General features: G+C 38.0%; 1 protein-coding gene across 1 annotated transcript in view; it reads right to left on the bottom strand.

Moving 5' to 3' along the window:
• The window catches only part of otofa (otoferlin a), a 76,802-nt gene that overhangs the window by 23,624 nt on the left and 28,185 nt on the right, over window positions 1-24,993 (bottom strand). Inside the window, exons 4-13 of the mRNA XM_013910317.1 lie at window positions 22,871-22,970; window positions 19,400-19,599; window positions 6,111-6,181; window positions 5,727-5,853; window positions 4,092-4,146; window positions 2,797-2,928; window positions 1,397-1,459; window positions 969-1,053; window positions 646-805; window positions 250-436 (exon numbers count right to left, since the gene is read on the bottom strand). Coding sequence (XP_013765771.1) covers window positions 250-436; window positions 646-805; window positions 969-1,053; window positions 1,397-1,459; window positions 2,797-2,928; window positions 4,092-4,146; window positions 5,727-5,853; window positions 6,111-6,181; window positions 19,400-19,599; window positions 22,871-22,970 — 1,180 coding nt within the window. The remainder of the gene's footprint in view (window positions 1-249; window positions 437-645; window positions 806-968; window positions 1,054-1,396; window positions 1,460-2,796; window positions 2,929-4,091; window positions 4,147-5,726; window positions 5,854-6,110; window positions 6,182-19,399; window positions 19,600-22,870; window positions 22,971-24,993) is intronic.

Here is a 24,993-nt window from a genome sequence, read left to right on the forward strand (position 1 = left end):
CTTACTTACGGCTTAAACTACTATGAACATGGTTTAAATCTGATTTATTTTATATTCTAGAGATTCAATGAACAATATTTCTACAAAAGGAGCTAATCTAAACCTCTGGGTACCACACGGTCCAGAAATATTAAAATTAACCACAAACTCTTCCTGGGTGCTTAACTAAACTATGGCTAAAGCACCAACATAAATATAAATGCAATAATTAATAATCTAACTACTTCAAGCCTTCAAGCCTTATATTACCTTCTGCCCAGCAAAGTGCACTTGAACATAGGGGTCCACCAAATCTCGGTTCTCTCCTATGAAGGCCTTTTTCACATTAGCCATGATGCTTGTGTTCATTTTAGGAAGTCCCTCTGCACGGAAGATCTTTACATAAAACCTCGCCCATTGCCTCTCTGCTGGGATGCCCTCTGGCAGCAGGAGATTTCTAGAGGACAGGGTAATAGCAAAACAACATCCAGAGGCAAGCCTGTGGAGTTACTGTCTGCATTTGAGATAATTTCATGTAACAAGCATATGAAATACTTGGGATTAATTCAGAACATGTGTTAGTAAATCTGAGATATTTAACAGATTTTCATGTATGCTGCAGATTTCGCTTGACGACAGTATTCCTAATCAGTGACAGCTTATTACCCCTCTATGTCATCTTCGTCAGGCTCATTGGCTTTGTGTGGAGTCTTGATGTTGTCACCCTTTCCGACCACAGCGATGTCACACTTTATATATCCTTTAGATCCTGCTGTGATGTCATCAGGATCAGACAGGATGGCCCATTTATGGTAGAACTGGTGTTCTGAGACAGATATCAATCAGTTAGTCACTAACAGCATTTATCAGCTCATTTTCACTTTACAACATCAAAATTTTAAAAAATCATTTAGTAAATTGATATTTGAAAATGAAAAGTATTACATGAATGCAAATAAAAGCATGAAAGCAGAAAGCTTGGAGTTTACCAGGCTGAAAGTAGACAGTCCCAACATCCATTTTGAAGGTTCCTACCAAGGTCCCACTCCGTAAAAGGTTCTTGGAATGAATAACCTAATTAGACAAAAAGGTAAAAAATAATATTGTATATAAGGCAATAAGCTATGAGACTATAATAATCTATAAAAATCTATAAAGAAACTGATGTCTGTTAACGTGATTTCCTACTAAGGGGGCTGGGGGTGCATAGTTTTACATATTTTACACCTTATAAAGCATGAACAGTTTCAGCCTTGGCTTATACAACCTTCTGTCCAATGGGGCTATTACATTTTCTCTTGTGAACTAACAATGTAATATTTACAGCTCATATACCATAACCTGTAAGAAAGAGGGTATGGTAACAGTCTATTCAGACGCACTCAAGTGTGGACACATTGTGGTATAAATTACTTACTGAAAGCTTGATGATCTTGTCAAACATGACGTGAGGAGGGACGTGGAAATCAAAGACAAAATACTGCAGAGTAAAAAAAAGCTTTCTCATTAACACGCAGTTACTCATGCCCTCGTTTTTCTAGTAATGATTGTAGGAAAACACATCGTTCTTTCAGATTTGGTCTTGGAGTAAAATGTGTCAGGCAGTTGTTTCTAGATAACTTTGAAGTCAAGAAAACATCAGTTCAGAAATTAACTAAGGAAGTGTGGGAAAGAGAGAAGATCCTCTCATTATCAGGCCACTTTGGTGGGAGATCTGCTGCTTTCTGCTGCTGTTTTATTTCAGGATGGATAATTAACTAGTAACCAGCACATACACACCAATGACTATTTGTGAGATTTATTTCTTGTTCTAGCATGTGTGATTTTACATCTGCAGTTAGTGTTTGTTTGCCCACACTAATGTGGGGCAGTTATTCTCTCCCTGTAAAGACAATTATGCTGTGCTGGACTGTAGCCCACTGACTCTGCTGCAGGCATGCATGGGTGGATTAAAATACAGTGGTTGCCTCTCCTAACAAAGCAACATAGCCTTACATCACCCACAGTTTGCAGTCTTTTTCATTCTTGTTCTCTTGTCTCTCAAATCACCTGAACTAATTTCTTGAACAGAAAGTGAGTTCATTACACTTAAATGGCCTCCACGTTCACCAGATCTCAATCTAACAGAGCAACGAGTGGTTTGACAGGAGATTTGTTTCATGGATATGCAACTAATTTTCCCTCTACAACCAATTTAGGAATCTTACTGCAGAGAAATGTACCGCTACCTGAAATAGCACAGATGCAGAACAAGCTGGGACTGAAGCAGCTTTGACACAAAGACAGAACGCTTAAAGCACTATTATCATGATTACTCTGGTTTACAGTTTGTCTCTTGATAGGGGATCCTCAGACAATCGATAACAGACTGTCACTTTCACCCCCTGCAGGGCACAACTAAGAGGCTGAGCTCTGCACAGTCCTTACCACCTTACAATTGCTACTAACACTCTCCAATTTAGCGCATTGTACACTAGTCAATAAATCATTGCAGCATTACACTATCAAAGAGAACACTACTCCTATCCTCTACTGTTCTTTGCATATTAATGAAGTTCAGGGTTGTAGCTGACTGATGACTTCATTTTGAGAAACAACTGTTCTCACTAGCTTTGCCTAGCTTTACCCACATGTCCAATTGTTGTTGTTTTTTTTGCATTGGAAAATTAGAATTGTTGCCTGAAAACCAAAACAGTGAACTGAAAGACACAAAAGTGGTCCACAGAGCTGATAGAAGTCAGACGATAAACATGCACAGATTTGTTACTCTAAGGACAAAGCTCGCAAATTACATTTTAAAAGCTTAAATTGTCTCACCTCGTTGTAGTATGGACAGTTGGTGGACTCCTTCATAGATGTGTACTTCTTGTCATCTCCAATCTCCACACACACCACAGGGTCCATGTTAAGGCCTATTAGCTGTCTGGCCTCGATCACCGTGATGCTGATCTGATGAGAGACATTAATGCATCAGATCTGACTCTGAAACTTTAAACAAGCTGCTCTTCTTCCAATAGTGAGTCAAAAAACAGCAACGGTCTCATTATAAATAATTCAACCATTCAGTAATTATCATGAGAACAATTCATAAAAAAACAATCCAGACCCATCTTTCAGAAACTAATGATGAAAAGCTGTGAGGGCTTTTGTCAGAGCGCAGTAGTTTAGACTGTTATTTTACTCAAACATCTCCCCAGGCTGAGGTAATGTAGCTGCTTATGGACAGACTAGATCCCAGCTGAAGGTTTCCACATTCAAGTATCCCTCTGGTTTAATTATTCTTTGCTTGATGAAGAGAAACCAAGCGAAACAAAAAAAAAAAGGGAGAGACAGTCTGCTGCTCACGATTGCACGAGGATTACAAGCTGGTGTACAAAAGTATTCTGTTTTTTAAATTTAAATAGGTCATGAAAATGGGCCATGTGCTATCATTGCGGCGTAGTTACACTGTTCTGTTTATGTGTTTGTTGATGTAATGATGAATAAATTCAGAACTGTTAGTCCCAGTAGGCAAACAGTTGTGACGGTAAAGTACACAAATATACATATCAGTACATCTACAATATCAGTGGACATATTAATAGTGCACATGCAACTGGGCACAATCCCTGTGTATGACAGTAAACTACAATTTTTAAATTTTGCAACAAATGAGATACAATGTGTTATTTTGTCTACAGCCTTTTTAAAGATAGAAAGCAGCCAGCTAGGCTGCTCTGCTTTCACCTTTTGTGCTAAAAGCTAACTGCCTGCAGTGAGATGACCTGATATTAAAAGGAGGAAATGAGAGTGGACGTGTTAATTAGCTGCCTTGTAGCCCACAGTTGCTCCAAGGTCTTTTAAACTTTGAAGAAAAGTTAAGGTAGCTGTTAGGTAAGCCATCTCCTTCCTCTTTATATACGGGTAATTTAATGACCCCCAGATCCCATTTAGTCTGATGCACACAAATGTAGGAGTTGCTTTGAGTTTAACCAGCCTGAGAAAAAGAAAGTACGCTTAATTAAAAAAAGACAAAACAAAACAAACTCGAGGCCAAACATGCAGGAAATCAAGTCGATAGAGTTGGTTACAAAGACCGGCTTTCAACCCCACATCTACATGCAAAAACTCACCTGATAATCCACTGGTCGTCCGGAGCTTGGTTCCATTTTGATGTCTGGCTTTGACCTGAAGAAATCAACATAATCATGATTTTTCTTCAACAACAAATTTTTCTTCAACAACAAAAAGCATGAAACAAATTTAATTTGAAGTTTGAATCTTAAACATAGTATGTTTGTGTATGTATATTTAAAACTGTGCAACTAACTTTAGCTTATTTAACTGCAAATTGCTCAGTCACAGCAAAAAAAAAAGGAAAAAAAAGGAAAAACTGGTGGTTGCATTCAATTTATTTTTACATTCCACAACCAATTGCATACAGTTGTGGCAATTAAATGGCCACCGAGAAGTTGAGGAAAACAAAACCCTCAACTGTTTGGCGACACCTTCAAAGTGGTTGCCAAGGGGGGAGGCAACCTGTCTCCAAACAGTTGCAGTCACTTTCAGACATATGGCGTTGGGTTTGCAAACAATTGCCACCTAATTTATAAATACAGGCATATTGCCAACACTCTGCGTCATTGTGTGCTGATAAGTGCAACTTGTTTGTGATTCATCTCTTTGCAACAAGGGACTTGACTCAGCTAGTTGCTAATTGGCAGCCAACTGGTTGTATCATGGTTATATTCTTGCATAAGTAAGGTTCATGTTGCTATGCCATTTTGCAGTCACTGTCCTGCAGTACCAATATCACTTTTTGTGGAGAAATATCTGAATTTCTGTTTCATGTTACTGAGGTTGTGGCTTGCAATTGGAATTTCTGTGCATGATTTTGACTGATTTATCACAGTTAATCACTTTATTATCACAAATAGATTTCATACAAGTGCTAACATGGCAGCATTTAATCACAAACTGATAGCAGACTAACTCTGTCTTATTCCTGTTTTTTGCCATCTTGATGCACTAAAGTTAACTTAAAAATGCCAAATGACTGTAGATCGATTTTTGTAGCAACAATTTCAAAAACAGCAAGGCTGCAATAATTTTGGTCGAACTGCAGTCTCCAACCACTGTTTTCTCTAGAGCAGGGGTGGGCAACTCCAGGCTGGTGTCCTGCAGATTTTGGATGTATCCTTGATCTAACACAGCTGATTTAAATGGTTAAATTACCTCCTCAACATGTCTTGAAGTTCTCTAGAGGGCTGGCAAAGAGCTAATCATTTGATTCAGGTGTGTTGTCCCAGGGTGGTATTTTTAAAGCCTTTAGGACACCGGCCCTTGAGGCCTGGAGTTCCCCACTCTTCCTTTGAGTGCCTGTACATTAGCGGTTTCAGACCTCCATATATTTTCTTTTCTAATCAGACTGCAAAACAGATTAACATTACATCAGCTGAAGACGTTTTGGTAGATCCAGGTAGCTCTCTCTGAAAATACAGACTGAACTTCTTCATTTTACACAAGCCTGCCTTCATAAAAATTTAAATTCAAGCATTTTTAATAGCTTTTAGTAGCTTGTGGGTGTGCCTTTGAAAGAACAGATTCCAGCAGTTTCTGCTTGTTTCAGGATTCCACACTACATTACACCACACAGATAACCTAGTTTTATGAGATACTGTAACTTTCAGGTTGTGAAATCTGCCTCTAGGTCTGCTTGTATTTTAATGCTGTGCCTTGTGATGTGTGCATGCGTTACTGTATAAGACCTTTTATTGGAGACGTCTGTGGTGACAGCCGTGACAGAGGCCAAAGAGATGGTGTCTGGTTCCAGCATACCAGCAAGACGCATTGCTTTCTTGTCCAAGTCCTCCATGTCCAGGACGGCTGGCTCATCTGCAAGAATAATTGGAAAAAAAACAAAAAAAACAAAGCAAAAAAACCACACAATTACCAAATAAAACATGATGGGTACTTTAGATCTCCATTATTTTCAATTACATACTGCTTACACCAATTTTAAGCCTATAGACAACTATCAAAGGTTTCTATTGTTAAATAATTATAAATAATAAGTAATTTCAGATCAGAAAATAATCTTCAGTTTCTAATTTCAGTAACTTAAACAGGTCTTGTTTTGTGGAGTGTTTTACCTTTCTTGTGGTCGTCTCTAGAGCTCTTGATCTTTCCGAGCTTCATGGCTGAGAAAACTCCCTTCCCTGCTCTAGTGAAGGTGAACAAAACAGTGAATAAAAGAGAAGCGATAAGACGGAAGTGATATCATGGTAATGAAGTGTCTGATTCACTGCCGATCCATCCTGAACTTCAAACTTGTCACTTTGAGTTGTAACATAAGGAGAGTTGGGTTAACATTAAAACCTGAACTTAACTCCAGCAAAAACTCCACTGCTGGCTTGTGTGCACCCTCAAAATGCAATTCAACACCATAAAGTTGACCATACCTCACAGACATCTTTGAAACTGGCTGGACATTCAATTCCTGTTCCTCCCCCTGATCACCACCAAACAATTCTCCAGACCCTCAATCACAAAACAAGAGTATCGAGTGTCTCCACATCGATATTATCTGGATCACATATCACCGCAACAACAAAGAGCTTGTGATGTCATCAGCGGATCGACAAATGAGGGGCCTTAATAATTAAGAATGAGTGTGGCTGTCTAATTTGCTGCGGATATGGATACATGTCAGAAAATTAATGAATAGGAGGGTTTTCCTTTTGTTGCCTCAAGCAGTGAGAGCCGGGTGTATCAGAGTTCAACTTTTGCTTTGATCTTTACCTCGTTATTTTAAAATAGTTCAGCCTCATTTCATGGAATATGGAAAAGTTGAAGTTTAAGACATCTCATATGATAGGTTCATAACCCATGGTGGTTTAAAAGTTTATGAATTCCTGATAAAAGTCAGAATATACTAAGAAATACCCACTAAAAATGCAAAAAAGAGCCTCCAATTAACAGTGAAAATGGCCATTTATGCTTAAGATTTTACTTTTAGGTTTCTCAATCTGCATCATGTCCCTGAGGCAAAGTTTAACCATATTTTTCCTACTTGATAAATTACTTTAAATTAAAAGTGCTGGATGGTAAATCGTGAACTGTATATGAATGATGAAAAAGTGCCAATTAATCAAGAAGCTAGACCCAGCTTCTCCAGCTCTCTTTCAGTGCTACAAGATTGCAAGCAGTCAGCTGTCGGCTGTGTGGCAGGCAGGTTTGTGGACCCAAATCCAGGACTCAGGAAACAGGTATAACTGAAAATATCAGCTTTAATGCTGCCATTCACAGAAATACTGGAAAACTGAAACATGCCTAAGGCTGAAAATGCTGGGAACCCAGAGGAAGCAAACACATAACCATGCAGGATGACATGAAGCAGGATTACACAGGAACTCAAGGAGTTAAATATAAACCAAACTATAACCACGGACAGAACTATGTGAGAATATGAAACTAGCAAATATAAAGAAACCAACCAGAAAAACACACATTAAAGGAAAAAAGAAAGAAAACAAATGATCTTTACAAACAAAAGAATAAAATTTTTCCAAGACCCACAGACCCTGACAAAAATTAAATATGTTTACGTTTTGGGCTGAATTTTAAGCCTCATCAGCTAACTGAAATACCACTTTAATAACGCAGTTAACATCGAACATTAGTTGCATTCACAGTTATTCTTCAAAAAAAAAAAAGAGTATTTCAGTAGTCTAACCTATTTCTCTTATAGCCCTTATTCTCCTTATAGTCTGAGGACACATCACTGCAATGTAATAATGTGACAAAAGTATTTCTTATACATACCACATGAAAAACACTGATGCTACTCAGCTCCAAGGAGGTCAAATCAATCCACCTGAAGCTTCTTTCTATTATAAACTATATTCCCATATACTATATCTGTCAGCTGCAGAAAAAACAGACCAGCCTGGCAAATGGTAGCTGGACAGATGAGAGGATGAGGGAAAGGGAGAGAGAGAGAGAGAGGTGGAGGGACATGTTCAGATGTACAAAGACAGAAGGTAGAGGAGAGAAAGGATGATGGGTTTTGTAGATATTTGTAGACGGGAAGATCCTTCTACAAATCAAACGAGAGTCTCTAGAGCTCATAACAAACTCTCATGAAATTAATGTGATATTGTAGCTTTTCAACTGCCTAATAACACAAATATCTGAACAGCCAATCACATGACAGCAAGTCAATGCATTTAGGTATGTAAGCATGGCCAAGATGGCCTGCTGAGGTTCAAACTGAGCAACATAATGGGGAAGAAAGGTGATTTAAGTGACTTTGAACATGGCATAATTGTTGGTGCCAGAAGGAGTAGCTGCTGATGTACTGGGGTTTTCAAAGAATAATAGAAAATATATAGTGAATGGCAGTGGGTAAAAAGGCCTTGTTGATATCAGAGGTCAGAGAAGCATGGCCAGACTGCTTTAAGCTAAATGGAAGGCAACAGTAACTCAAATAACCACTCTTTACAACAGAGGTACACAGAAGAGCATCTCTGAAAGCACAACACTTTGAACTTTGAAGCAGATGGGCTGCAGGAGCAGACGCCCTCTCCGGGTGCCACTTCAGGCAGCTAATAACAGGAAACCGAGGCTAGAATTCACACGGGCTCATCAGAATGGGACAATATTAGATTGGAGAGACATTGCCTGCTCTGATGACTCTCAATTTCTGCTGCAATATTTGGATGGTAGTGTCAAAACTAGGCAAAAACAACATAAAGGCATGGATTGAGCCTGCCTTATATGAATGTTGCAAGAGGACACTGTGCACAGGTCAGATTATTAAACTAATGGCCAGTGCTGACATTGATGATAAAGCTAAAGTCACTGTGATGTAATACGGGGAAGAGAGAATAGAAATGGACACTTCATACATTTGACGTCACACCCGTCACTCTTTTTCATTTCCTTTTATGAGTCAAATAAAAAAGAAAAAAATCATCAGAGACAAGTATTTTCAGCAAGAGGCTCTAAGTTTAAAACAAGACCAACGGATGTTGTTTTTTCGCCTTCTTTTAATGAGTAGTCCTTCTTTATTGAATTAGTTATGAAATGTAACCTTCAAAGATTTGAGTAGGTGGCAGGGAAACTTTACAACCAAGTGTTTCCAATTACAGAAATAAAAATATGCAAATTCACTCGTAGCTTTGAAAGTAAGCAAGTAAAAAGTCACAACACATCAAACTTGAAAAGAAAACAGAGAGAAGCGGGGGTCGAGAAGCTGAAGATTATGTTGCACGTCTCTCCTTGTTTCCTTTGATCTGCAAAAAACCTATTGCTCTAGTTACACTGCAGTCAAACCCAACACACAAGTAAACACCCAGAATGCGGAGCGATGTGTATTCAAGATTAGTAGATATAACGAGAACAAGCCCACTAATGCATGAAGAGCACAGCTTTTGCATACTTTAAAGGCAAAGGCGGATAAAGACATGTGTACATGCATGCTTAAACTGTGCTGTATATCTCAGGAGAGTGAGTAGAACTCGTTGATACATACACAACCATAAACCCTCTACTTACACATTTAAATTGCAGTAAAGATCAATGAACAAACTGAAGTTATTCACTAACAGCTTGATTTAAACATTATCTGTAAGCAAAGCATTCCAAGCTATCTAACTTATACAATGTTTGTTCTGATAAAATGAATAACAGTTATATGGTTATATAAACTATTTGTCAGTCAGGATTTAGGTCACTGAATAGTATACCCTCAGCCATTAGTGAACAAATTACACTGGCTTGGTTTGGATGATTGTGCTCTGGGCTTGTGCGTATTTTTCTCACTGAACTAATCTGCTCTCACATCAGTGTCCCCTGCTTGGTATTCATAAGTGACAAACAATGGTATTACTCTAAAACACAAGAATAATGTACTGACTTTGATTATAGTCAGCTTTCTGTCTGCGTTTGTTTTTCAGAACTGCAACTTCAGAGCGCTCCCGAAAGACAGACTGTATAAAATGGACTTGTTTCTTGCTATGGCCGTCTGGCTTGGAGCCTTTCTGTGTGGAGTTTGCATGTTCTCCTCAGGCTTACCCTCGAGGTAATCCAGCTTCATATTTCAAAGGCATGCATGTTGTTAGGTTAATTGGGGATCTAAATTTTTACTAGGCATAAAAGTAGCACGAGTGGCAATCTGTCACTATGTGTTAGCCCTGTTGTTAGTCTGGTGATGTGTCCAGGGTGTAGCGCATCCACGTCTATGACAGCTGCCACATGCTCAAGTGTCCCCTGTGACCCACAAATGGATAAGTGGAAGAAAATAAATGGTTGGATGGATGATCACAAAGTAAAACATTCACTAGAGCAGGACTGATAACGTTAGGCATGATTAGAGTTCTTACATTCTCTGTCAGATCCACTTCTTGTGCCTCTCTAGCATCTTATCCAAGTATAGTATTTTCTATGTAAAAAAAAAACAAAAAAACAAGTTTGTGATGGTAAAATGCCAAACCTGAAGCTCAAGACAGGTGACACCAAGGTGGCTATTTCCACTTTCTTTAAATAGTCTTTCTACTAAGCGCTTCTAATATTACAAGCCAAAAAATTGTGTGTTATGAGTTGGTACCACTCCTGTAATTAGGGATGGGTATCGAAACCCGGTTCTTGTTGAGAACCGGTTCCCACTGTTTCAATTCCTTGGAATTGTTTGCCATTTTTTGCAAACGATTCCCTTATCGATTCCAGTCGCCCCGAATGACGTCACCACGTTGCGGAGCGTCGCTTACCTGACAGGAAACATGGTGGCTCAAATGCTCAAAAGTTTGGTTATACTTTACGAGAACGGATGACAACAGGGCAACTTGCAATACTTGCAAAGTAGATATTTCATTTAAGGGAGGAAACACTACGAATATGCAAAAGCTCATAAAACACGCAATGACCTTAAATGAATGTCATGTTTTTAATTCCGCTCCGGATTCGTGAATCTCAACGTTTGCACGTCCTCTCCCGTTAATGCGGCAGGTATATAATCAACTAACAGTGCATATTATGTTAGCGCGATCTGCCTTATTACAAAACCTGCCATTACTGTGCATTTAGGTGACCATGATGAGAGAGACAGACAGAGTCTGGCTCATATGCTGACAGTTCTCGCTGCAGTCTACCGGTAGCGTCTCCTTTCAGGCCAATATAGACGAATGTCACGAGCAGTGACTAAGTTTGTGGTCAAAGGCTTGCACAGCAGATGCTCCGATTTTCGGTAAGTGAATGTGTTTAATTGTAGGCAGGGACATTACTGGATATTCTTGTGTAATTGTTACAGAATAATTTATGTTATACTTTGTTATTGCTACAGAAGAATATTTATGTTATTATTTTACATTTACAATTTTTTTTTCCTGAGGACCCTGTGACACCCCATTGAAGAGCCGTAGGCTGGATCTCTTAAGAGCTCACTGTTGGGTTTGTAAGGCCATGTTACTCCTAAATTTCTATCTTGTTCAAAGAGAAGATATAAAACAAAGTTTTAAGCTAATCGACCTTAGTGTTCTCCTTTTTTAAAAAGAATCGATAAGAGAATCGATAAAGAATCGAATCGTAAACAGAATCGAAAATGGAATCGGAATCATGAAAATCTTATCAATACCCATCCCTACCTGTAATGTTAGCTGGTGGAAAAGTGCAGGTGGTTAGGCGTTTGCAGAGAAGAGAAAAAAAGACAAAATAGTGCATGGTGGTTCTCTGGGCAAAACCACAGCGAATGCCATTTCTGTCAGCTTAAAGCAGGAAACTGAGACTACACTTCACTATACTACACAAAAGTATTGCTTGATCTAATGAGTCTTATCATCTGGTGTCACATTCAGGATATTAGGGTGAAAATTTGTTGTAAACAACATGGAAGCATAGTGTACATAACAACATAGCTCTGTGAGTGTGTATTTATGAATCATTTAATACCGTTCAGTTAAATCATGAGTATTACATTTGTTAGATTTCTGAGTTTGCTGAGGTTAATCCAATATTCTCTCACAGTTTCCTCCAGACAGTAATAGCTGAACCGTTAGTTAGCATCTATCCATCTGTATGTTTTCTCATGTGTTTTAATTTCAGTTCAGATGAAAACAAATAAATAAAGTGAAGACTGAAGATATCCCAGGAGCAATTAATATTTAACTAACATATATACTGTCAGTTCTGTTCTGGGAGTTCTGCTGAAAGGGGCTCACAAAGATTCCCTCCATATATATCTCTTCTTTCTTTCTCACATGAATTGGATTGAATGCACATTGAGCCAGACAAAGATCAACACTACCTGATAACACTGCAAGGGAATGAAACTGAGACAATAAGAACTCTATCCTGAAACCTTATTGAACAGTGCTCCCTTTTCGCTTTCACTCTCTAGTTCTCTACACTTGATTTCTTTCCTTGGCTATTAAGCACTGTTTTGTTTTTTAGCTTTCTAATTGATAACGTTTGTGTTCCTATCATCCCCATGATTTAGACAGATCTTGTCAAGTGCATTGCGTTCTCACTTCATTTGCTTAAATGATATTCTTTGCATGCATGATCTAGTAAATGTTTGCTTATAACTTCATCCCCATTAGAGTCACATAGTTAAATTCTCATGCAAGTTTAAAGCCTGCCTACACAACAAAGTCCTCTGAGTCTTTGTGGCCTATTTACAGCAAACAAAACTTAAAAAAAAAAATCACAGGTCTATTATTTAACACGGCGTCTGCATCAGGAAGGAAGATGTTACCCATAACACAAACTGAAAGCTCAAACAAAAAGAAGAAAATAAAAAGTGCTGAGGAAACTGAAATTAAGGGCAGGGGTATTAGAATGTATAGTACACAATGGCATTTTTTGTAGGAACATTCATCACATTTAAAATTTTAATATTCACTCCAAAAATAGCATTTTTATTTAATTATTTCTTCATATTTTTTATTGCACCAGCTAGGCTGGAAAAGAAAATCTCTGGATAGTAAAGTTTAATTCAGGCTGTGCTGAGGAGTTTGCAATTGTGGTGGTCTGCCACATTGTTCTTTAGTTCTCTTCTTGTGTTTCTTAGTTTAATTTTCCTGGTCACTTCCTGTATCGGCTAGCTGAATGAGGAGAATTGTCCCTTTATCTCTTTGTCATTACGTGAGTTTTGCTGGACCACTGCTGGACGACCTCCCGTAACACTGAATACACTTTGCGCCATCTTTCAGTTTGACTTAAGTTTGACTTTTGTCTGCCTTACCTGCTGATTCTAGAGTGGATTTTGGTTCTTTTTATGTCTAAAGTAATTTAAAAAATAATAATGGCAACCTTAGCTTCTTTATGGCGTACAACGTTACAACTCCTGTCTGGATTAAACACATGCAATAAAAAAAACAAAACAAAACAAAACTGGGATGTCTTTATGTCATCATTGTAATCTGCTCCTTCATCAGGGCTTTGAACAAAAAAAGAAACCAAAAAGACAGCATCGGGAGACAAAAAAAGTTCAAATTTACACACCAGCGCTATCACAGAGGCTGAAGATAAGAGCCAGTGCAAAGCACAGCAAAACAAAACAGCAGAGATGAGAGCTGCAATCCCTCGAGAGGATATCAGTGCAGGAAAAGAAACAAGTAATGCCAAAGATTTAAATTACAACGGCTGCAATTTAGGGACACACAAGCGAAAGGGTGAAGAGAAAAAAAACAGCATTCAGTTAAAACATTGCATTAAAGTTACTCTTTGACTTGAAAATGCAACATTTGAACAACAGACTGATACAGGAGAACATTACAAGATGTTTTCCTTAATATTTCTCATTTTTATGTGGCAACTTTCTTTGCAAGGTTCCTCAACTGATAAGTTACAGTTTACATTTAATTTGATAGATAAGACAAACCAGCCTCTGGATTTTTACATCGCTCGTCACTAATCTTTTAACAAAGTGGGACTTTGGAAACTTTATCTGTGATTGCAGTGTGGCGGCAGTGTTCTCATTCATTGATCTGAAGGTTTTTGCTGACAACAGTGTACAATCGCAAGTTTACAGTGTGTGTGTGCCAGAACAGTGCATCTGGCAGTATCTAACACCTAAAATAAGTCAGAAATGCCATGTTAGTTTGAGGTAAAAATACAGTAAAGTTGCTGTTCACCAACACGTGTTTTAAATGGCTGGGATCACAAGAAAAATGTTTTACACTTTATTTTTAGCAGCACAGACCACATAATAATTTACAGAAATGACTGTGAGTCTAGAACATAAATCTCTAAATATACACTTTTCTGCTATCGCTCATTTTGAAATACATTGTCAGAATAAAGGGTTGTTTGAACTCTATGTGTGAGGGCTGACTGTGAGGTAGAGGCAGAATAAATTGTTCAGGAGGCTGACAGTCCGGTCCTTCCTTCACATCTGTGATCTAATGTGTCATATATACACTGCTACACTTTGCAAATTCCCTCCCAGGGACTTTACTAAAGAAGGAGGCCAAAAAGACCCAAACTAGTTTGTCAGTTTTAAAAACAATCTGGTATCAATAACACTAAGATTAAAGACACTGCAGCATGCTTAGAGGCCGCGGGCAACAATATATCAATAGCATTTTTATTCCTTTTATGCTGTCATCATTTGAAATTCTCTTGGAGCTCAAATCTTGTTTGATGCTGTATGAAACATTGTGTTTAAAGCAAGATTGTGAAATTGCACTTGTTGGGGAAATGCTTTTACAAAAACAACCACAGGGATTTCCCTCGGTCTGCCTTGTTACTTGGTCAAAGACTGATATTATAAATGTACTTAAAAAAAAGTGCTAAATCATGAAGCGTTGTTTTCCCCCTTGTAATAATTCCCTTGTTCATTCACTTTCCCATTTAAATTTCCATTTCATTAATAGAGGTAGTCGCTTCAAATGACTGAAAACAAAAAGGGCACTCTCTGTGTCCGTGTGTGCCTAACTGAAACAATAAAAGAAGTAAATAGCCCTGACAGTGTTGCATGCAGTTAGATTAGCTAAGTGCCTCAGTTCTCCAGGGATGTCCTGACTGATGCCAGCCATTTGTGTTGTGATGGAGCACAGCCACAGAGAAAATAACTTCATCTATTTGTAGGTGTTGCCTAAATTTATTTTGTGCTCTTATTAAATCATGCTCTTTGTTTCATAGCTTTTAAATTTTTTTTATAATTGACCAGGGTACAACAGGAAGGTTATGTAAGTAAAACTGATCCTGAAATTGATAAAGATTAAGACCTATAAGTAGACTTAATAATTCACCTTGTTATTAATAGAGCATTCATCGATTATTGTGCAACACAAGAGCGGAAAGTGCAGTTGGATATGCTGTACTAGTGTAACTACAATCAGGTGAGAATTAGGGGGATGGCAGTTAGTTATACATCTAATCACGACTTAGAAAAAGCCTGATCAATCAACAGGACCAATGCAAGCACTCCTTTTAGGTTCCTACACAAATAAAGAAGGCAGAATACGATGATTATATCCATACTGAAGACCAGATTTTTGTATTAGCAGACATGTCTGCTCTAATGAATGTTTCCTCAGGGAGTCAGTGATGTTGTGAGCAGACCTAAAGACACAGTGAGATAGGAGATCACACAACACTGGCACACAGTATGAGGATAGATCACAGCTGTGTGACAACACGGCTGTCTTTAAGGATGCTGCAATTTACACTGGTGAAAATAAACCAAGTAGACCAGATAATAATAATAAAACACAAGTAAATTAACGCTTGCTTGAACAAATTACCTTTTGCTGCAGTGGGAATGAAGACAGGAGGGTGATGTTGTGCAAATGGTGCATGCATATTCAAACTACCTGGATAAACACAATGAAAATTTACAGCTATTTGCTTCTGTGGGGCAATACCAATAAATCTATGAATTTCAACAGGAAGAAAACACTCTGTTAGCCCTATGCACTAGGGTTCTGGTCTTTTATTTCCAGGTTTTGATGTCTGTAGATCTCATTTTATTTTAGTTTATTTTCTCATGGTATTTTTTGTGATCTGTGCCTCATGCACTGCGTTGAGGCAGCAGTGACACTGGTCACTTATTCCATAACTTTCACATGGATGCATTTCAAGGATTCCTACTCTCACATGCACTGGGTCAGTTTTACTTTTTTAATATGCAGACTTATAAGGCACATTTTAACCAAAATCACAATCTTTTCCTTACCTTAACTAAACAACATGTAGTACATATATTTATCTAAATACCACAACGTAGTTTCTGGCGCCCGAAGAAAAAGTATAAAACAAGTCAAAACAAAGCAGAGGGGAAAAAAAGTTATTCACAATCTTTAAATAAAGTTACTCCACTGATCAAGCCAACCAGCATGCAATTTGTAATTTTTTACTAATCACAAGGTGTTTGGTCAAGTTACAGATAACAAAGTAAACCTCATGTGTATTGTGGAGACAGCTGGAGAATCAAATCTATCCTAAAATCTGCTCTGCTCCTTACTCGTGCTCTAAACAACACATTTGCTTAAATGAAACTCAGAGAACTTGATTTACTTTTAGAAATAACAAAACCCCTAAAAAGCTGGCTTATTGTTGTGTTGCAGATAGCATGCAGTGCTTTATGGGTGCTGCCATAAATCACCCTGCAGGCCCAGAGACTTTGCAGAGAGATAGGAAGAGGTGGCAGCAGTACTGTACCAACTTAAGGGGACGAAGAGGAAGTCATATACCTTCACTATCCAATTCGTCATTTACAGAAGTGCTGGAAAGATGTAAAGATGAAATTCCATCCCCACTGAACACCAACCCCTGTGTACGAGGCACACATGACCTTTAGGCTACAGCTGATATAACAGAAATAGGCACCAGTGGGTTGAGCGCTGTGCAGGATCATGTTTGTTCTTCCACAATTAAGCTCAGAACAGGAAATTGAATTCCTGCTTTTTAAATGTAACTCACATTAGAATGTGCTGCATTTAAAGTCTCAATCTAGCAGCAGCTAATAAAAATCCTTTTAAGTTCGGAAATGCTAATAATTAATACCTGGGAAGGACAACTAACAATTACTGAGGTGTGAGATGTGAAATATTTGCCCTAAAATGGGTTAAAGTTACTATGGTCCACTCTCCACCATGACCTGGTCCACGCTAGTCCTCAACAGGAGTTGCAACCCCTGATTAAAAATGACAAACATAGAGCTGTAAACTTAAAAACTTAAAAAAATAAAAATAAAAATCGAGGATCATTGTTAAAGCTTAACTGCTAATGACATTCTCCATCTCCTCCTCCTAATCCCCCTCCACTCTCCAGGAATGAGAGGCTCATTCCAGGTTATCATCTCCTGCACATCCACACGTCATTACCACAGTAAGGACAATTAACAGCGGCTTTGGAGCACCAGAATTCAAGACACAGTGAAATATCTTTGGGAATTTTAATTCTGAAAACATCTCAACCATAGAGAAACTTAGCAGCCGGTAACTCAGGAACTAATAGGATTGGATGAGAAGTGGCAAGGCTATTAAAAATCCTCCTACAATCCTGCCACACTATTTTGCAGCAGTTTAGAGCTGAACTTTTTGTCTGGGCTTTCTCAGGAACTCATTCACCTTTTCTCCCCCCAAGACAAAATGCCTTTCGACACCTCGTTACAAGGTCTGACTGACAGCTTGTAGCAACCTCAGCAACGAAACAAGAAGGCCGGTTCACCTGAAGCGTGTGTAGCAAAAAAACAATTTGATCATAAATTTCTTCCCGCTTCTACTAAATTCTTTTACACTATTTTTCTACAGCAGTATTTTCATTTCTGTTTTCTGAGCAATATCCAAAGTCTTCCTTTCTTATGTAACACTCATGGGATGCTCTATAACTTCTATCTAACTCTTCTCATTGTCCTCAGGCTGGAAACCCTGTTTCCAAGGAATTTGATACTGTAACACAATGTAAACGTAGGTGTTCAGTATTAACAGACAAATACTTGAGCACAACAGCAAGCTACACACAAACTTTTTATACATGCCCATTCAATACACAGCACAAAGATGGGTTTAGGGGTTTGGCTGTGTTGATAGTTTCAGTGGAAATCAATACAACCCACAGATTATTTCACATGCTATTCAGCGAAAACGCAACAGTAGAACTGCAGAGGAAGAGGATGACAAAAGAGAAAAAGCCTTGGCAGAACATGCTCTTAGAGCTTTCTATGCTAAATATATCTGATGTTGTATGGCTTGCGTTTACTTGTCTATAGGAATTGATTATATTGTTAGGAATGACATTATTGATTCTGCTTATACAGTAGATGAGGATCTTTATATTTTTTCTTAAAACAGGCATACATACATTTTCAGTGTGTGTGTGTTTGTGTGTGTGTCAGGTAAGCAAACGGTTTTCAGGAAAAAGATGCCAGCATGGATAAAAAAAATGGAAACGTTTGTATACACATGGATCCTGTGACCCACCATAACTATTACTATTATACAACAGCAATATGTGGAGATTCAACTTCATGATACTCATACATTTTCCCATATAGTGGACGCTGCACTCTACTCTTGTGTAATCAATGAAATTAAACACTTCTTGTCTGGTGTTTTAAGATTACTTTTGTCTGTTATCAGACAGTGAAGAGGAAGACAGGAAATGGGGCATGACATATAACACCAGTAGAAGATGGTAATTTAACAAGAGATATTGCAGTTATGTAGGAGGAACTATAACAATTCAACTAAAACACTCAATAAAAGATACTTCTAGCTTCCATGTTGGCTTCTCGCTCATAACCTACTGCATTTTTACCGCATTACCGTTTATCAGACACTGCAAACTTCTTATAGAGCTACAAAGCGTTACTCTGTGCCAAATATGCAAAACAACTTCTAACATCTTTCAGTCTGGAGTCTCTGGACAGCAATTAGGTCATTTATGTTAAAAAGAGCTGCCTAGTACTACTGAGAATCTAAAGAATCCAGCAACTGTTGTTCTTCACTGCTCTGGTATTAAATTGAGTAAATTTATGTCTTTTCTACACGGGACCAAAGGTTGTTCCTTTTGGCTTTACAGTTATGTAACTGTCCCGAGGGGTTAAGCTGCTAGTTCTGCCTTGAATACTTTGCTTATTTCATTGAAACTTTGCAAAAACAATAACAATAGTCAAGTCTACACCATAGACTGATGATCAACTGATCACTTATAACAGCTCGTTTGTGGAACAATAAAGTCTTTATTAAAAAACAGACTTCCTGTTTATTTCTCTCTGTAATCATAACAGATGTTGCATGAACTAGTCAGTAATTCTCACCCACATGTGAGTCAGTAGTGCTGTTACTGGAACTGACTTCTTAAAAAGTGAATCATGTAATTAAAACAATATATCTTGTTTGGGAAGCCAACACATTAATCTTGAAAGGCGAATTAAGAGTAGTTGATTTGTAATGTGCTATGTTCTAATGTAGAGATGGTTTTATGTTTGACTTACTTTCTGAAGGTTGGTATGGATCCATGTAAAGATCGTCCAGGGGACGTCCCTGACCCATGGCTTTGTCCTGACAGCAAGCTATCTGTTTCAAAGGAAAACGTCCCATCACGGTCGTCAGGAACTTCCAAGAAGTCCCCGTCACTCCACACTCCAACCATGCCATCCATCGGCTGGTACCTGATCTCTATGGTAACATTGGTCTGGAAATGAAATAGTGAATGAATGAAAATGAGCTTACTTGAAACGGCGTTACGAAGCTTCAAAGTATTTGGATAAAATCATAGTAAATCTTTCAGAAGCAAAGACGTACAGCTTATCTTTAAATGACTTCAAGTACTTAATCTGGTTATTTAATTTGAAGCATTATCTAATATCTAAAATCTCTCTTCAGTTTTAATGGTTAGAAGTTAGGTCTGAAAAACACTTTTTTTAAACTTTTCCCCAAAACAAAGTTTAAAACATCTTTTAACAGTGTCCTCTCCAGAAACTTATACTTCTACTATAAACTCTACTGTTATCCACAGATTGACATTTTTATAGCATCTTTTAAATGCGTCTTTGTTTCCTCTGATATGAGACTTCATTTGCTAAGGAAATCTCAGTCTTCTCTCAGCTGTTGTAGGGACTTAATTATCCCTTTGTCAAAATCAGATATAATCACTTGTGATACCTCTAACTGAGAAACAGTCAAAAGACATTTTGCCCTTGCTACATATATAATTTTTATTTGCTAGAATGGCAGTGTATCCAGACATTAGAACATACTCACACAGCCATCAATATCATATCACTGTATGCTGTTAAAGCTTGAGAAACAGCAAGTTACCTGCAGATGCTGTAAAGTTATTTTAATCTAACATATTCTTCGACACAAGAAGAATGCCTACAGCGTCAACTACCACATGAATTAAAAAACTTAAGATGGGATTGTACAGTTTTCCAAGACCAACATGTTAGCTTAAGATGTGTGCTAAAGTGTCAGAAGACTGCATTTATGCCAACTTGAGAATGTCAATAAACGGAGTGAGTCCCTTTCAACTCCTGTATTTAAATCCACAACTCTGAAGCAGAAACCGTCTTTAAAAAAAACAAACAAACAGATTTTGGACCCATTAGCAAATTTAACACTCTCATTTATATATGTCATTATTAGTTGTGAGGCAGCTTTGACTGACAGGCTGCACCAACCACTGAGCCATGAGTGAGTCTTTATATGTTACAACCAACACACAAGTCAAACTGAGCTTGTAGTTCACTGAAATAAACAACAACAACAACAAAACAATAGACAACACAGTAATACATAGTCTTGGCATGTCTATATCAGTTTAATTGTGTAGAAAAAGCTCTTGATAGTAGAAACAAACTTGACAGGACAATAAATGATGTCTTCTGCTTGGTATTTGTTGGGGGAAGTCAGACTGACACTAACTGCTTGTTTAATCCAGGTCAGAAACATGGGTGACACTTTAGTGTGTCTTTAGTGCCTTCTTGGGAGTCTTGCTTGGACAAGTTTTAGCCTCCTGACAACGACCTGATCTTTTTTACAGAGCAGCCAATTTATTCCACTGACAAAGATGGATGAGGAAAAAAATGTACATGGGGCTCTCGGCTCCTTTCTCCTCCATTTCTCTCCGTGTCGCCAGCTCTTCCTTATATCCTCACAAGGCGATAGCTGTGGTCCGCGAGGAGTTCGATTTGTTTCTATGGCAACCACACCAGTGCAGGGTTGTAAGTAAAAGTGTGGCTCTCAGGTTATGTCTGGCTTAGTTTTACCAGTTTTTTGCTACAGGGACGCACAGTGATACAATTCTCCTGTTTTCATGGGAAGCGACTTGCACATATGTCTGTGGATATGTGCGTCAATGTTTGCAATGTGTGTAAACCCTGAAGCTCTCCCATGCTGCGTGTCATCATCTCAGAAGCATCACATCAGTGCTCCCGGTTCCAGGAACACCATTCTGCACACTGGGGTGGTTTGAAAGCTCATATGGTTGGCTTCTCTCTCACACACTCAATTGTGCTGCCCTCATTTCCATATACATATTCACTCTTACATTATGCATTCGCTGCTAAATCAGCCTCACTCTCAACCTCACCACTGAACTGCTCTCGGTTGAGCGGTTTTAAATAAAATTTCCAATCAATAGTAAATATCTGGATTCATGTTAAATGCAAATGTGCTGATGTTGCTGCGACACACTTGTATTTCCATCAGATCCTCATTGATGTGAGGGTCCTTAATGCTTGTGCCTTTATAGGCCAAGTGATGACTGTTACATTGCTTATTGTCAGCAGTGCAGGTGGAATTCAAGAGTGATTTCTCCATTTAATGGTCCCCTATTTGCTTGTGAATGCATTTTGGAAGCTAATACAATCCCTTTCAATTCTAATGCTGTATGGTAAGTTGTATAATTTACAAAACTAGAAGTTTGATTCAGGCTCAGTTTTAACCTCTGCTGTGTTCATCAGGTTCTTTCAGCTACCTAACTAAAGGTAATGTAACCATGGAGTAAAGGCATGTTTTCATGACTGTGATATTCAATAAAATCTATTTTAGATTAGGCTCATTTTGACACATTTTGGGCACTTTGGAGTCTCTGCTTGAATTTAAAATAAAGATATTTGAAAGTTCGCAGCAAATGTTGCTGATCTTTTCAGTGAGGCTAAACATGGAGCCTATCCTAGTTAGCTACTGCCTGTGATACTTTCTGGTGACTAGGAAAAATCTAAACAATATGTAAACTCAACAGTGACATGTGATTAGTTCATAAAGCAAAGACATCTATAACATCTTTGTGGGAATAATATTTACCTATTTTATGGCAAAATGCTATACTTTCAGCAACAAATTGCTAATTTTGCCATTTGTTGCTTGTTGGGTAACACGTTGTACGTTTATCCAAGCCCTTTTTTTATTTCCTCAAAACTGTTCCTTGTTACCACTGAAAAAGATGTCACTGGTTTAGTAGGTTCATTAGAGAGCAAGCCGACTTCTATCCACAATTTTTTTCAATCCAAATTAAGAAAAAATAACCAGATTTTAATGTTTCCTGGTGATTGATGGACCTCTGTTCATCTTTACTTCTGAAATACTCTCCAAGATGCTTTTCTTATACTTAAACATGCCACTGACCTGTTGTCTAATTAGCTGCAAAATGTTCCTCGAGCTGAACTTACTTTTCCTTTTGTTGCCCTGTTACTCAATGTTTTGCTGCCGATCACTTCAAAACAGCTTTGATTTTTTTCTGTTATTTTCTCAGTTTAAACATTTGATATGTTATCTGTGTTGTCTTGTCGATAAAATATGGGTTTATGAATGAATCCCAACATAAACTGAAATAAAGCTACAGAAGGCCCAACATTAAAGGTTTCAAATTAGATGGTGCAGTCACATGAAAATGCTGTCTAAATATTTTGATTGGCTCACATTGATTTGTGTCTGTAGATTGTTCTAATGTGAGAGTTTACCTTTATTGACGTGTTGTTATCATCAGTGAGTGTGTCAGTCAGCTCTAGATGTCCCTCTTCAGCCACTTTCTGAAGCACCATACAGAAAGTCCCAATGAGTCTGTAGGAAAAGAGCAACAAAGAGCCATGCATTGTAAACAGAAATCAATAGAATCAATAATGGCATTGTGTCACTTGTCTTTTGTTCCTCCTCTGCTGCCCATCTGTTTATCTTTGTTTTACATGCTGCAATAGAGCGCTCGCATCACTGCATTTGGGAATAAAAAACGCATGCAAACATACATGTCCTAGTTTAAACCTTTAAAGTTTGCACCCCCCCCCCCCTTTTTAAGGCTTTGCTTGTTTAAGCAATACAATGACCAAGCCAAATTTATTGTGTACAACATAATTTCTTTCTTATAAAAGTGTGCTAAACTACCTCACCAGGAGTGTAGAGCAGTGAACTCACATTATGAAAACAAAAATATACAAAAGAAGCTGTGAATTGCTGAATGGAAAAAAAAACCCTACATATATATTTATAATATGTTAACATGTCTCTGTCTTTGTTATTAAAAAAACATTTCGCAGTTTAAAATTTGATTTGTCATCTTGTTCCATATTTCATTAAATACATGGGATTTTAATAATTAACAAATCCCGTAGCGGTTTCATTTAATTTTACACAACATCTCCTCTTTTTTTGGATGTAAGAAGCAGTGAACTGAGCTGTTTTGGCCACTGCAGGTGTCTAATTTGATCCATATCACTTTGGCAATCTTTCTACTTCTGTTGGACATTTGCGGTGACAGACAGTGAAAAAGTACTTCACTACCTTTGTCACCAGCTCACTCTGCCATATGCTGCATCTCAAACGAAGTAATTAGTGCCCCAATCCCCCGGTTAGTTTGGAAGTGCATCTTGTGAAATGATTTTTGCTTCTGCTGTGATAACTAATTTTCCTAGCAGATAAGCAATAGGAATTAAGTTTTACTGCCTATTTTAAAATACTTAGACATTTTTCATGCTTAATATCAAACAGTTAACACAAAAATGTTCCACACTGGTCAAAACTACTCTGTAAATTAAACATCTATCCATCTACTATTTATTCTACCTATAAATTATGTCCAAACAAGGTACAGCTAAAAGATATTGCTGTAGCCATGATTGCATTAAATGTGGATTTTTACTATAAAGGCACTACAAAAAAAAGTGGAGGCTGCACATGCATCTTCAACCTAGCCACAAATCAGATTTACAGTCAGCACATTTTCAGAATAGGCAACAAAGTGAAAAAACAAAATGTGAAATATGGTCACATTTCCTCTTCTGTTCCTAAGTTATGGCATTTAATAATGTCCATGAAAGTGTGACATCACGGTGAAGTCTACCGTTGGTATTTTGGGCTTAAAATGTCATTTTATATTCTATCACGTCAGACATTGGTGTAGTAACTTGTGCTTTGAAGCTTAAATATTCATATTTGTGCAAACTGTGGAGAAACTACCTCGAGGCTTTCCTGAGATACTGTGTTCATAAAAATGGGATTGACAGACAGACTGATGATCCATCAACATAATGCTTTCAGGAGAGAATTTCATTTTATGTTATGGAACGTTTAGGAAACATACACAAAACATTTTTTAATATAATGCGCTGCCTCCATCCAGAACCCCCTGAAGAATTACCAACATAATGGTACCTCCCTATTGCAAACTTTAGATCATAAGATGGATTTCTCCACTGCCCAAGGACACCTCATAAAATGTTACAGTGGGTAGAAACTCAGTACAGTGCCCATTCAGGTGGTCAATTAGAGCTGCTGAATAATTTAAAAAGTTTCCCTCATAAAAGTGTGTTGTTTGCAGAGCAGTCAGCCACACATGAAGAACGTGTGCTGAAGTCCACATTGAGCCCAACCATATGGCATTTCTGCCATATACAGTGGTGACAAACAATGTTTACAGCTACACAAACACGTACCTCGGATAACTCACGGACCGAAAATAAAGCTGCATCTTATATTTCTACTGCATATGTGACATACAGGGTGATAAATATTCAAAGAGAGCATCAAAAGGAAGGAAAGGCATACACACAAACAGCAGCCTGGATATGAGCCCGTAGGGAGATACAATATC

This window comes from Pundamilia nyererei, unplaced genomic scaffold (assembly GCF_000239375.1).
Source record: "Pundamilia nyererei isolate P.nyererei 1_Seehausen unplaced genomic scaffold, PunNye1.0 scaffold00041, whole genome shotgun sequence".
NCBI classification, from domain to species: Eukaryota; Metazoa; Chordata; class Actinopteri; order Cichliformes; family Cichlidae; genus Pundamilia; species Pundamilia nyererei.